Here is a 15,257-nt window from a genome sequence, read left to right on the forward strand (position 1 = left end):
TGATATGTCATATTGTACAATAATTGCTATCATATTATCAGTAAGATTTAACATCATCAAGGAGCTGTGACGAAGTGACGACAAATTCTTCAGGATTATAATGAGATCGAGCTCGATTCTGCTTTGATTTAAGATTAATTTACAGATTCTTTACAATCTGAGATGTATAACGTTGGAAATGTAAACATTCTGTCGGCCTCGATTCACAGAAGTTCAGGTTAGTGATAATTGTTTCATTATGAAAGAAATGTATTTTAGACGACTATCTTACACCCCTATTTAAGTCAATGGTTTGAGATATTTAAGGATAAAGCCAAGATCAGGGCTCCAGACTAACTTTTCCAACTTTCTCAGTTGGTCGCACCTTTTTTTTTTTGTTTTTTTTTTGCTACATGCATAGACTGTAAAGAAATAGGCTACATGACAGAGCGTATTTAGGCCACGCCCACACCGGATGGGAAAACAATCCAACCGTCTCCATTGACTTTGCATTGCGAGAGGCTGCCTCCTTGTCATTTATGACTTATAACAAAAGACAGAAAAATGCCTAAAAGCTGCTGTGTGACAAGGTGTACAGCAAACAAGCTAAATAACCCAGAAATACATTTTTATAAGCTGTCGACCCCAAAAAACGGTTGTTTCAGGACATAAAAGTGGATCAATTGCTTAGCTTACATAAATATAATATACAAAACTGACATTTGGATATTTGACTTACCAGTGACAAAATGTTTACTGCACACGTAGACATACTGAGTGTCAGGATCCCACAATTTACCCATTCTTCCTGCTGATACTTCACGTCTTATTGCCTGCATCCACTTTTGTCTCCTTAAAGGCTGGCTTTTACGGTTCGGAAGCTTATAAAAATTTATTTCTGGGTTTTTTAGCTTGTTTGCTGTACACCTTGTCACACAGCAGCTTTTAGGCATTTTTCTGTCTTTTGTTATAGTCATTAATGACAAGGAGGCAGCCTCTCGCAATGCAAAGTCAATGGAGACAGTTGGATTGTCCCCCCCCCCCCCCGGTGGGCGTGGTCTTCAGATTATGACGCATTGCGCTCTGTCTCTATGGGATTAATCAATGCATGCTGATGAATAGTGGTCTTAATCTGCACTTTTGCACTGATGTAAAAAGACTGACAGTGACACAAGACCTCATGTTAGCAAAATGTTTTAATCTTTTCACTTTTAATCTTTTAATCTTTTAATCTTTTCACTTTGTTTTTTAAAGTATTCAGCAATTTACCTTTTCATTTTTATATGACTTAATTCCTGAATTCCTAATTGGCGCTAACAGATTTACTCTGTGTTCGGGCCAATTACCAAGATCAGAGCCCTCTCCCCGGACAGCATGCCAAATACGTTTACCAATTTAATCTATCCGATTTATTTGTAAGTGTGAACTCGTGAAATACAATTTTAACTCGCACATTCTCAAAAAATGGTCGCAGTCTGGAACCCTGTAAGATAAATAATTCGATAAATCATGGCAGATAATTTTCCACCTTTAATGTGATAATGCAAAAAAATAATAATAATAAGCTAAGTTTGCAGCCAATTTTTTTCAGCCTCCTGAAGTACTTATTTCCAGACCAGAATTTCTTTATATGAGAAGCCATGTTTATGGTATGATATCTCTAGAATTATGATTACTGGATTCATAGAAATTTGTTGATATATTATAGACTGATTAATATAATATGCAAAGTAACAACACTTTTACCACTTAAAAAAAATTGAATTAATTAGTTGAAATAATATGATTGCAGTGAAATTTGAGTCAGTGTGATTTGTAAAAAATTTTTTAATGAACTTTGTTTAATACATACATTGAAACAATCATTTGGACAGTTTAACAGGCTACATGTCTAACATTTCATGGTTCTTCAACAACTATAAGTCAGGACTGGAAATACTGTTCCCACATGTGATGATCAGTTAGTTGATATGAGCTCTGGCACAGAGAAGCTGTCAGTGAGTCTCTTTACAGCAGCAGAAACACATCAACCCTCTGAACAGGGAGAGATTCAGGCTTGTTCTCCTGCTGTTGAAGTTCAGTGTTCAGTGAGACACAAGAGCATCAGTGAGGTCAGACAGTGACGCTGGGTAATGGAGTCTGAATCACTGATCCATTTCATCTCAAAGCGCTTCAGATCTGTTTCTTCCACAGCCAGTAAAACATTACTTTATGGACATCATAACAATAGATCCTCCAGAAACAGAAGCAGCAAATTCTCCAGAATGTCACTGTCTGTGTAGCATTAAGATTAGTTTTGACTGGAATTACTGGAATACTTCAAACGTTATGTATAATTTTTTTCTCTGTGTTTCCATATGCAGATCTGAAGTCAGTTTCTCATTATGGAGAACAGAGAGAGATCTTCATCTCCAGAACCCAGCTGTGTGTCTATGAAGAGTGACAGATCCATGCATCTTCCTCCTAAATTCAGTGATGAAACAGTGACCCCTGACCCCAGCTGTGTGTCTATGAAGAGTGACAGATCCATGCATCTTCCTCCTAAATTCAGTGATGAAACAGTGACCTCTGACCCCAGCTGTGTGTCTATGAAGAGTGACAGATCCATGCATCTTCCTCCTAAATTCAGTGATGAAACAGTGACCTCTGACCCCAGCTGTGTGTCTATGAAGAGTGACAGATCCATGCATCTTCCTCCTAAATTCAGTGATGAAACGGTGACTCCTGATCAACTGTGAGTATAAACATGAACTTGGTGATTTAACTGCTCCAGTGAAACTAGGAGACAAATAATGTGAGACTCAAAAACACCCTGAATGTACACAGAGAGATGAGTTCAGTTTTTATTTCTGATTTCAGCTCAAATCTGTGGACAAACGTTCAGTGATGGAAAATGACCTTTGATCTCAATGTCCAGATATAAGAAACTTATTGTCTAACAGAATCTCTGGTGTCAGATTGAGGATGGGGATTTGGTTTCTTCCTCATTTCTTACATTTCTTAGTGAGTTTGTTCCTGGTCTCTGTCCCCTTTAGCTGCTCGCTGGAGGATTGAAATCACATATGAAACACATATGATATATTGAAGGATTCTTTGTGTTTTTCTGCTTTTCTGTGAAGCTGCTTTCTATGTTTTACTCTGTTCCTTTTGTTATTTCAGCAGAGTAGATGGAGAGCGAAGCATCTCTCGAGGAGCCGCCTCAGTCTTCTGTCTGAACAACACTTTCACCACCGTTACGCCGTCCCTGAATAGACATGATCAACCAGTGAATGATGAACTACAGAGAGTCAAAGACCGACACAAAACCAGCATGAAGAACAAGTATGAGAGATTATTTGAGGGATTGAAACTCCAAGAGAATGAAACCCTCCTGAACAGGATCTACACACAGCTCTACATCATAGAGGGAGAGAGAGAAGGAGTGAATGAAGAACATGAGGTTTTACAGATGGAGAAAACAGCCAGAACACAACACTCACAAGACACTCCAATCTACTGCAATGACATCTTTAAAGCCTCTCCTGAACCAGGACATGAGGAGAAAGAGCAGATCAAGACTGTTCTTACTAAAGGCATCGCTGGAATCGGGAAAACCGTCTCTGTGCAGAAGTTCATTCTGGACTGGGCAGAGGGAAAAGTCAATCAGGATGTAGATTTCATGTTTGTGCTTCCATTTCGAGAGCTGAACTTGATCCGAGATCATCAGTACAGTCTTCACAGACTTCTGCTGGACTTTCATCCTGAACTTCAAGATCTGGACTCAAAGATTTATGAGGAGTGTAAAGTTGTGTTCATCTTTGATGGTCTGGATGAAAGCAGAATCACACTGATGTTTTCAGACGCTCGGGAAGTTTCTGATGTGACTGAGACTTCATCAGTGGGTGTGTTGATGTCAAAGCTCATGAAAGGAGATCTGCTTCCCTCGGCTCTCATCTGGATCACCTCCAGACCAGCAGCAGCCAATCAGATCCCCTCCAAATACATCCACCGTCTGACAGAGATTCAGGGATTCAATGAGCCTCAGAAGGAAGAATATTTCAGGAAGAGAATCAGTAACGAGCATCAAGCCAGCAGAATCATCTCACACATCAGAAGAGCAAGAAGCCTCCACATCATGTGCCACATACCCGTCTTCTGCTGGATCTCCTCCACTGTGCTTCAGAAGCTCCTGGAAGAAGATCTGAGTGCAGAAATCCCTCAAACTCTGACTGAAATGTACATCCACTTCCTGCTAATTCAGATCAACATGAGGAATCAGAAGTATGAAGAGAGAGATCCAGAGAAACTCCTGCAGTCCAACAGAGAAGTGATTGTGAAACTTGCTGAAGTGGCTTTCCATCAGCTGATGAAGGGCAATGTGATGTTCTATGAGGAGGACCTGATTGAGAGCGGCATAGACGTCACTGACGCCTCAGTGCATTCTGGGATTTGCACTGAGATCTTTGAGGAATCTGTGATTCATCAGAGGAAAGTCTACAGCTTCATTCATCTGAGCGTTCAGGAGTTTCTCGCTGCTTTCTATGTGTTTTACTGCTATTTAACAAAGAACAAAGAATCACTGCATGAATTCAGTTTTTTCAGATCTGATAAAGTCTCTCTGTATGATCTACTAACATCAGCAGTATATAAAGCCCTTGAGAGTAAGAATGGACGGCTGGATCTGTTCCTGCGGTTCCTGCTGGGCATCTCACTGGTGTCCAACCAGAGACTCTTACAGAATCTACTGACACACACAGAGAACAGCTTGAAGATCATCAGAGAAACCACACAGTACATTCAACAGAAGATCAAAGGTCCAGATGATCGTCTCTCAGCTGATCAGTCCATCAATCTGTTCCTCTGTCTGCTGGAAGTGAAAGATCAGACTCTGTCCACAGAGATTCAGGAGTTTGTGAAATCAGACAAACACTCAGAGAAGAAACTCTCTCCGTCTCACTGCTCAACAATCTCCTACATGCTTCAGATCTCAGAGGAGGCGCTGGATGAGCTGAACCCCATGAAATACAACACATCAGAAGAGGGCAGAAGAAGACTGATACCAGCTGTGGTCAACTGCAGAAAAGCTCTGTGAGTGTTAATTATTAAAGCCCTTCTGTAGTCAATAATTGTATGCCTTAGAACTAATCTTTGATCATATTTAAATGTGTTTTCCTGTGAAAAAAAATCTTCATGCCTTAAAATAGCTTAAATGTAACTCTACACCCTTGCTTCATTTAGTTTACGTGGATTTGTAAATATATGCTAATTAGCCCCGCCTCCACTCACACGGACAAAAATCATTATTGTCGATTATTCCTTTGAAATTGTAATTGCGATTATTAATTACGATAATCACAATATACATTGAATGATGTTATAAATGGCTTTATACCAGTGTTTTTTAACTCGTTTGGCCATGGGACCCACATTTCCCCATGGTCATCAAGCCGCGACCCACTTTTTTAGGACTTTGAATGATGTTATGAATAGCTTTATACCAGTGGTTCTCTTTCAGTGCCGATGTAATTGGGATCGCTTTGAGAGATCAATTTACTTCGAGTGTAATAAAACAAGCCAATGCACAATGGCATGCGATAATTGTATCAGCTGCTCAGCCTGCTCTGCCTCGCAGCGTGAGCATATAACGAGCAGCAGGTGCGTCGTATATTTGCTTTTCGCTTCGGAGCCGAGCGGTTCTACTGTTTCTGCTCTACAATCTTTCTGACAGGATTTCAATTTAAAAAAGAAGAAAACGAGTCTGCTTCTTCAGGAGAACGCCTCTTCAAAGCTGGTGTTGGTGTTACAAAGCATACAGCGCTGGCTGCGATCTGACAGAGAGCTGACAAAACAGCTGTTTTCACAGCTTTCCAAAAGCTTTCAGCGACACTGTTGGAGACTGCCCAGTGGTTCTCTGCATGTGAGCTTACCAAGAGCTTACCCCGATGTGCTACCAGAGTCACTCGTGGGCTGCCCCTCAGTCTGTTCATTGCCAAGGGTGTCAGTCCCCTGCGTAACAAAACAAATATACTCCGCCACAGCTGTCACTACTGTGACATCGAGCCTTTGCAGGAAGACGGCGCCACCCGTCTTAGCTGCCCAGAGTTGGACACAGCTGCTCTTACCCGAAGGAGGGCCGAGCGGAGAATCTTTTGTTGAATCAATTCTGTTCTGCCACTGGCGTCTCAGCCAGCGGTACCCAAATTCTCAGTAAGAGCAGCTTCTCTATCTCTGGGTCCCAAGAGAGCGAGGTTGGCTGTGCGCGACGCTTGCCTTGCCACCCTCAGCCCCCTCTTGCATCGCCAGCGTAGATTGATGCGGTATGCCGTCTCACACATCACGAGTATGCCGTCTCACACATCACAATATATATATATATATATATATATATATATATATATATATATATAATGTATATATTCATGAAGGTCTCTAGAATCAGAGATCTATCGTTTTTTTATATACTTAGTCAAAAGTCCAAATGGCAACTATAGTTGCCGGTGGGCAAATGTCTTGTAAGTACATATCTCAGAGACCCCAGGCAACAAAATGTAATTTTGTAACAAAATAATCTTCTTTTTTTTTTAAACAAATGTAATTTTACTCGGTTTATTAATGTTTTCACTCCACATTTGGACATTATTACTCCACAAAATGTATATAAATAACCTATTTAAAAATTATTTTAATTTTTTTTATATGAATGATAAAAAGAAAAGTTTTTTTTAATGTAAAATTCACCTTATAAAAGACCCACATTTCTAAATTTCATTCATGGGGATAACATGGATAATTTGGCATGGTTTAGTGTAAGATCTTTTGCCCATATTTTGGAAAATGCAGTTTTAAAAGTAGAAATAAAAAAATTTAAAAATAACTTTAACCAGTAAAAGTTGCTGCAGAGCTCTAATGGTGCGTTCACACCGGACGCGAATAGCGCGTCAGGCGCGAGTGATTTCAATGTTAATTCAATGCAAAGACGCGTTACGCGCGTAAAAAATTCCTGCGGTGCGAATGAGGCGTAGAGCGCGGTAGACGCGAATACGCCTCATTCGCGCGTCAAGTTCGCGCGAATGGCGCGAATTGAGCGTCTGTCGCGTTAAACGCGTTACGCGCGAATGTTTTATGTAGTGCTTTTTGTGCATTCTCGCGTTTGACGCGAATTCACGTCTGCCGCCCAGGTTGAAAAATCTGAACTTCTGCGTCAATTCGCGCCGCGTTAACCAATCAGAAGCCTGCTTGCTGCTGTCACGTGGTGAAGTGACAGTTTATAATGTTATTTTATGTTTGGCCTCGATAAATTATTTTGTAATATGATTAAAATGCTTGATGTGCAAAGCAAATCTTTCACATAAAAACTCGATTTCAATATATGAGAGATACTCATTTTGTATTGAATGCTATTTATTCCATATTCTAGATTATATGAAACATTATTATTCTAATGTAAAGACAACAAACACAATTTAGTGTATAAAAACTTTTTTTTAAATCACAGGACAGGTTTCACTTTTGGAGGCTGGCTCCATTTATTATCAAAACAAAAATAAATGACAGATTAGGTGGGTGCGGGCGAGGGTGAACCTCGCGCCGGGCTGTAGAGCGCGGGCTCGACAGGCATAGACCACTCGAGGCCGAGGCCTTATACGGCCTACGCTGTCCTCGTCAGCGTCCTCACCGTTAGGTCCACCAAACCTAGCTCCTGGAGCAAATTGTGAAACTCCTGAAACCCTCCGGAGGGTCTGGTGGACCCGAGTACAGCGACGATGTCCCCTACGCAGCTGTTTCTGCTCTCCAGAGCATATACGAGCGGTGACTCTCTCGATTAATGCTAATGCTAATGCTCGATAAACATCTAAAAAAGATGGCCGCCAACGGGTTTCGAAACTTTCGCCTCTGACGCGCGTAACTAGCAGGAAGTGGATGTACATTTCAGTCAGACATGCGAATTAACACAAAGTGGTCAAGCGTCAAACTAGACGCAGTAGATGCGAATTTGATGCGCTATTCGCGTCCGGTGTGAACGCACAGTAAAAGTACTAAAAGTTTAAAACTGGTTAAAAAAAAGTTTTTCCAGTTAGATTCATACCTACATATTATTAAATCATAATTATAACAATAAAATGTACTTTTTTTGTCAAAGTTTAGCAGTTTTTGTCTGAAAAAAATCAGTTTTTTCAAAACTCGGTACGTATATTGTTCTCATCGAGTCGGACAACTTTCTAATTTACTGTCATTAGCTCCGACCAACAGGAAGTCGGCTATTTTGGTCTGAATGTGAATTTTTTGAAGAATCAGCCTCTTTATTATTGTTTAAATTTTTTTCTTCATCTCTTCTAGTCTTTCTGGCTGTAATCTCACTGTTCATTGCTGTGAGAGTTTGTCTTCAGCTCTTCAATCTTCAAACTGTGTCCTGAGAGAGCTGGACCTGAGTAACAATGACCCACAAGATTCAGGACTAAGGCTGCTCTCTGATGGACTGAAGAGTCCAAACTGTCATCTGCAGATAATGAGGCATTTAAGAACATATAAGAAATATTTTATATTTTACAGTCAACTGGTCTTAATGTTGATGTGTGTTTGTAGATGATCTGACTGTTGATCTGACTGTGTTCTGCTCTTTTTCAGTCTTGTTGGCTGTAATCTCACTGGTCAGTGTTGTGAGGGTTTGTCATCAGCTCTACAATCCTCAAACTGCGTCCTGAGAGAGTTGGACCTGAGTAACAATGACCTGCAGGATTCAGGAGTGAAGCTGCTCTCTGTCGGACTGAAGAGTCCAAACTGTCAGCTGCAGATACTGAGGTATTTAAGAAGATAAAATATATTTTATTTAAAAGATAATTTATAGTCAGCTTGTCTTAATGTTGATGTGTTTGTAGATTATCTGACTGTTGATGTGTGTGTTATGCTGCAGACACTGAGGTAATTTAGAGAGATTTTAACTGGCTGGACCTGAGTGTGTTGAAAATGAAAGCATACAAATACACGACAAATCAAATTCACACTTTTATTTGTCATGTGTAACACTGAATGTTTGATGCACACAAACAGCAATATACTGCTATCAAAGTTAATGTGTTCATGCATAGAACTGATTGTTTAATTCCATTCATTTTGAATGGAAACATTTATTTCATTAGACATTATAACAGTTTCATTCAGTTCTGTGTGTTTTTTTCAGAAGCTGAGCTGATTTTAAGTACACACACACTGTGTGTGATATTGAAAAAAAACAAAAACAAAAAAACAACTCTCTGGGATTTTGTTGATAAAGTATAATAATATGATATTTTATTGTGTGTTTTCGGGCTGGTATCTTGGCTGGTTTAGGCCTGTCATGGAGAGCTGACTCCCAAAAACCTTCATGTTCTTCATATCTGTGCAGTTAATTAGTTCGCAACAGTGACAGAAATGAACTTTTCCTATAAGCGACAATATTTAAATAGATTAAATAGATTTCCAGGGTCCTTTTTACCTTTACTGTGTTTCTTGCCTTATTATGAGTGTGCATCCTCTTTTATGTAAAATTCTTGAATTGAATCAGTGCATTTAAGTAGAATGAGTAGACTGTATAAAACATTTTATATAATTATTTATACAAATAATAATTTTATTAGAAATTTTAATAAATCAAAATATTGTGTTAAAGGTCACATTCAGATTTATGTGCCATCCAGAAACTTGCGCTCTGCAAGTGAACGTCGTCTTGTGGTGCCATCTCAAAGAGACACAAAATCTGTTCCCTGTTGGTGGAATGACATGCCGAACTCAACTCGAGCTGCTGAGTCTTTAGCCATTTTCAAGAAACGGCTGAAGGCGTATCTTTTTCGGCAACACTTGATCCTTTAATACTAAAACTTTCTATTCTATCCTATATCTAAAATAATAATAATAATAATAATACTTGTACTGTGTTAGATTAAACTGGGAAGGATCATAGCACTTGCATATCGTCGCTGTCGGGCGGAATCCTCGCATCTCCAAAACCATTGTTTATCAGGAAATAAATAAAAAAAGCATATTTTTTTAGTTATTAAACATTGTATCGTTAAAGTTGGTATTATACCTTATATTGCTATCATTTACTGTTGTGCGCCAACATTAACACAACATTTCCCCAAAATCCTGTTTAATCAGAGATACAAGATTTATGACTTGGGAGCAGGGAGATACGAGATTACGCTGTCATTGATAAGAATGGTATGGACACAGACGTCGCTGCTGCCAACGGTGTTCATCAAACACTATGTGCTCAAACACTACGCCATGTGCTCAAACACTAGACAAACATAGAAACATTAAACAAAGACAAGGCTGCCAGGGCAGAACCCTGACACACATGTTATTTGCTATAAAACCCAGTTCCATATTCCGCTCAGTTCTAAACTTGAATATAGAAACACGAAATTATGGAAAAATGTAATTATAGTTTTAACGAAAGGAAACTAAATGAAAACTGCCGGTATGTGGCCCAAGTCACTGTCTGAATTGAGTGCGTCATTAGCCGCTTTTCTCCCATCTGACCAAATCGCTCCATTGTGTGCTGATTCAGCCCAGCAGCTCTTTGTAATGTAGTGCAAGTGCGTCAGTCATTGCCTTGGTAGTGCAAGAGTTTACAGATGGTATGATAAGTAAATAGAAACCGTTTTATGGCCTCAGACATTTTTTTCAATTTTATAGATATTTTTATTAGTGTGATCTGCTCCGGAAGCCAGTAAATTGAAGTGCAGGCAATGTAAAAAAAAAAAAGAAGATGATAAACATTTAAACATTTATGATACGAGCCCTCGTTTTGCTTGTATATAGAGTTGCCACTGTAATACTTATGAGCTCTGACACATCACTGTCCTTCACTGACTTAATTTCGCAACTGTCTTGATAATGTTTGGTATATAAAATCTTTGAATTGACTCCCATGAGCGCAGAATTGTGACAAATGTTGCTCTAGAGTGATGTAAAATGTAAAAGTCACATGAATTCGGATATGACTGTTCACACTGAGGCCGCATTGCAAAACATCTGACCTGTGTCGGATTTAGGACCACATATGGAAGTGGCACAAATCATAATTGAAAAGATGAGATTCCATGTGGTTTGTGCCACATAAATTGAGTCACATAATCTGCAAAAAATTGGATTTGGGCCACATTAGGCTTGCTGCGATTAGTCGGTGTTACTGGTGTTCAGCCACAACACCGGTTACATCACTTGCCCACTGCAGGACCGCCCCCACCATTGTTTAGATTTTTTTATAGTAATAAAAATAATTTAGTTCAGTTAGAGAACAGACACTACAGTTTAAAACTGAAAGTGTCTGCTCAATTCAGTGTGAGCCCAATGAGAGTCGCAGCACAGACCGGCAGCAGGAGTCAGATTTCACCTCACTTCGTTTAGTGTCACTCTTGACTGACAAGATGACAGCGGAAGACTTGCTTTCAAAGCGAAATATAATAGTGCCTATTTATGCGAGTTTGTCATGGTACTGTTTTGTTGATGTGTTTTTCATTAAGAAGAATAATGAACCCATCATTCAAGCAACTGCTGCTCTCTGTTACGAACTGCTCCGAGACAAGGTTGAGGATCCAAATGCAGTTTATTTAAAGGGTTATCCAGAAACGTAATCAAACACAAGCAGAGGGTCAAGCACAGGAAGGCAGTCCAAATAAACACACAAACAAACAAACAAACAGGCAGGCAGGCAGGGGTCAGAGGCAAAAAGGGAATCCGAGAAACAGGCAAAAATCCAAGAACCAAGAGACAATGGAATCAGGGAGAATGCTCAGAGTTGCAGCGCAACAACATACAAAAATTCTCTGTGAGTGATGGGGTGAACCAGGCTTATATGGGGTGAACTAAATAAGATAATGAGACACAGGTGAATGTGATAATGTGCTGATGAGTTCAGGCAGAGAATTATGGGAGATGTAGTTTGTGAGTGAAACATGATAGTCTGATGTGGAGTGCCCTCAGGTGGCTCTCAAGGGCACTTCAGCTGATGACCGTTACATAGTCCCCCTCAAAGGAGCAGCTTCCAGATGCTCCTAAAATTCTCCAGGAGGGAGGCGGGAGAGGAGCCGGACCCGGGGGCGGGATGGAGGGCCAGGCCTGTGGAGCGGAAGAGGACCTGGAGACTGCAGCAGGACAGAAGCTCAGGGTGGAGCAGGCAATGCTGGCGACCAGGGCGGAGCAGTCAGTGCAGGCGACCAGGGCGGAGCAGGCAGTGCAGGCGGCCAGGGTGGAGCAGGCAGTGCAGGCGGCCAGGGTGGAGCAGGCAGTGCAGGCGGCTAGGGCGGAGCAGGCAGTGCAGGCGGCCAGGGCGGAGCAGGTAGTGCAGGCGGCCAGGGCAGAGCAGGCATATTTAAAAGTGATGTGCAAAAGAGGGAAAAACTCCCTCCACCCCCTGGTGGTGATACCGGTATTACCGGTGTTGTCACACGTCTATTAACCGGTGGGAAAATTTCCTCACCGTCACATCCTTAGGCCACATTTACCTGCAGTCTGAATGTAGCTTAAATTCCTATGTGTAACACATGTAAATTTCCCTTGTAGAACATATGAGATCACATATGAAACCCATCAACAATCATTTTTCATGTAAATCAACAATCTACGTATGTTAATTCCATATGCACCCCATGTAAACGTAACTTTATGTGAAACCCATGTAAAATTGTGTATACACATAAAATACACATGTATCTCAAAGTGGGTGTGTGGCCTAGCAGTCCTGGAGGTATTTCATGTTGTGTAAGAGGAAAGAGTTAAACTGCAATTTACCACAGCAAACGGTACCATGTTCTTAGGGCCTGTAGCCTTTTTTCAACAATAAAATATAGCTTATTCAGATTGAGCTTTTATTTCAAAACATGCAATGCAAATGTAAGCAATTAATACAAAGTAGAAAAATGTCCCCTAAATGACTTGACGAACAATTGATATAAATTAAAAACATCCAAAGCAAATCTTTAAATTATCCATAAAAATGCCCGTAAAATGCAGATGTGTGCGCATTGTGTGTTTGTGCATGCATGTTGTGTCAGTCCTCTGTGTCTCCTTCAGCAGGCTTCCTGTTTGGGATTGAAAACCAAAATTAAAGATTAGAGCAGTGCAAGCACAGTCTATCCTGACAAAGGATTTCATTTCTTTTTTTCTGGATTTCAGGATTGGATCTTTCATTTTCAAGTGATGACTTGTCTATGTATATTAAAGGGTTAGTTCACCCAAAAATGAAAATTATGTCAGTAATCACTCGCCATCATGTTGTTCCAACCCCGTAAGACTTTCTTTCATCTTCGGAACACAAATTAAGATATTTTTGATGAAATCTGAGAGCTGTCTCACTTCTTCATAGGCTGCTAAGTAATTGCATTCTGCCGGCCCAGAAAAGTTAGTCAAAGACATTGTTAAAATAGTCCAAGTGACTACAGTGGCTCAAGTGACGAGAATACTTTTTGTGTGCAAAAAAAACTAAAATAACGACTTTATTCAACTATTTATTTTCTTCCGTGTGGGCCTCTGACGCGAGTTCACGAGAGCGCCACGACGCATGCGCGAAAACTGATTTTCTATTTTCCGAGAACTATTTTCCTTGCAAATGCTCTACAAAGGCATAATTTATGTTGTTTGAAATGCAGTGGGCTTATATATTTAAAAAATATTAAACTCACTGACTGAAGCCTGCTTTCAATTTCAAATGCTGACGTGTGCTTTGTGAAGAGCGCTCACACATGCGGCTGTGTGCGACTCTGTTTAAGTGGTTAAATGCACTTGCATCTCAAAATACTTTTATGATGCGAAATTAATGTAAACAGTCAGTTTGGTCTTAAGGGATTAAACAGACAGGACAAACAATAGTTTGCATTATAATGCATTAGTGTGAATGCAGCTTATTAAATCTCCCGCTGACTATGATGTCATCAGTAATAATCAATCAACAGTAAACCTGAGAGAAAAATGGAAAACATTCAGATACTCTTAAATACTGAAGGCATTCTTTGTTTATTGCTTGTAATATGTTTTTTGTTCCTCTTTGTTATTTACTATTGCTTTTATGTTTTGAAGCTATATTAGTTTATATGTATTTATTTATTTAATTTTCAGTATTATAATTACATATGTAATTAAATTTAAAAAAAGATTTTAAGATTTTCAAGTCAGTAAACAAATGGGGGGTAGATCAAGAATCATTTTGGAATCTGATCGTGACTCCCAGAATCGGATCGGATCGTGAGGTGCCTAAAGATTCCCACCCCTAGTGCGCACGTCAAAAAATCAATTCCGATTTTAAGCTTGTGACATATGAATGCTCACATCAACCCGATCACTTAATAATAATAATTCTGCCTCTGCCTTTCTGCAAACTCAAGGTCGCATTACAATATGATACAAATAAACATGACAGTAGACAAATAAACAATACAGATAAACTGAATAGTAGAGATGCACCGATATGATATGATATTATATGATATGATGATACCGATAGCCGATTATTCAGAATATCGTCCGATGCCGATACCAATTTGGTCTGTTTTATCTTATGGATAAAAAGTATGGGGGTAAATTGATGCCAAAACCATTGAAAATGGACAGACTAAATGTAACAAATAGATATTACAACTTGTAAACACAAAACAAGTAGATACAAAGTCCTCATACAAACTCTTTGTAATCCACAAAAATAAAGCATGATCTACAAAAAGATTAAAAATCCACAAATAAACATCCTGATTCACAAATAGAAATCAGTGACTTGTACTTGAAAACCAGAATTTGAATGAATGTAAAGTGACTTGTTTGCAGGTGAAGATCATGTTCTGTTTGTAGATTGTGTCACATTTGTTTTCAGAATTCTGACACTATTGTTTCGCTGTTGTGACAAAATAATGCCATAATCATTGAAAATGAAGAGACTATGAGTCAAAAATGCATATTACAATTTGTAAACACAAAACAAGATCTACAAATACATTTAAAATCGGCTAACAAACTCCTCATAATCTGCAAATGTAAAACACAATCTGTAAATAGATTCCAAATCTGTAAACAAACTGCTCATGATCCGCAAATGTAAAACAAGATATACAAACAGATAAAAAATCCACAAACAGACTCTTCATGACATGCAAATATAAAATTCGATCTACAAATAGATTTAAAATCTGCAAACAAACTCTTTATGATTCACAAATAGAAATCAGTGACTTGTACTTGACAAGCAGAATTTGAATGAATGCAAAGTGATTTGTCTGCGCATGAGGGTCATTATTTGTTTGTAGATTTTGTTGCATTTGTTTTCAGAA

The 15,257-nt window shown here is 39.3% G+C and overlaps 1 protein-coding gene across 8 annotated transcripts in view; it reads left to right on the forward strand.

Moving 5' to 3' along the window:
- The window catches only part of LOC309482471 (protein NLRC3-like), a 164,714-nt gene that overhangs the window by 142,590 nt on the left and 6,867 nt on the right, over positions 1-15,257 (forward strand). For 3 of the 8 annotated variants that reach the window (XM_082147858.1, XM_082147857.1, XM_082147860.1), the window contains 4 exons: positions 2,343-2,713; positions 3,139-5,046; positions 8,296-8,469; positions 8,584-8,757. In XM_082147858.1, coding sequence (XP_082003984.1) covers positions 2,364-2,713; positions 3,139-5,046; positions 8,296-8,469; positions 8,584-8,757 — 2,606 coding nt within the window. In that variant the 5' untranslated portion in view covers positions 2,343-2,363. Of the gene's footprint in view, positions 1-22; positions 218-2,342; positions 2,714-3,138; positions 5,047-8,295; positions 8,470-8,583; positions 8,758-15,257 lie in introns of those variants that run through there. The other 5 variants (XM_082147859.1, XM_082147856.1, XM_082147861.1 and 2 more) reach the window with 5 other exon arrangements.

The sequence above is a fragment of the Leuciscus leuciscus genome (genome assembly GCF_965113295.1).
Source record: "Leuciscus leuciscus genome assembly, chromosome: 19".
In the NCBI taxonomy this organism is placed as follows: domain Eukaryota; kingdom Metazoa; phylum Chordata; class Actinopteri; order Cypriniformes; family Leuciscidae; genus Leuciscus; species Leuciscus leuciscus.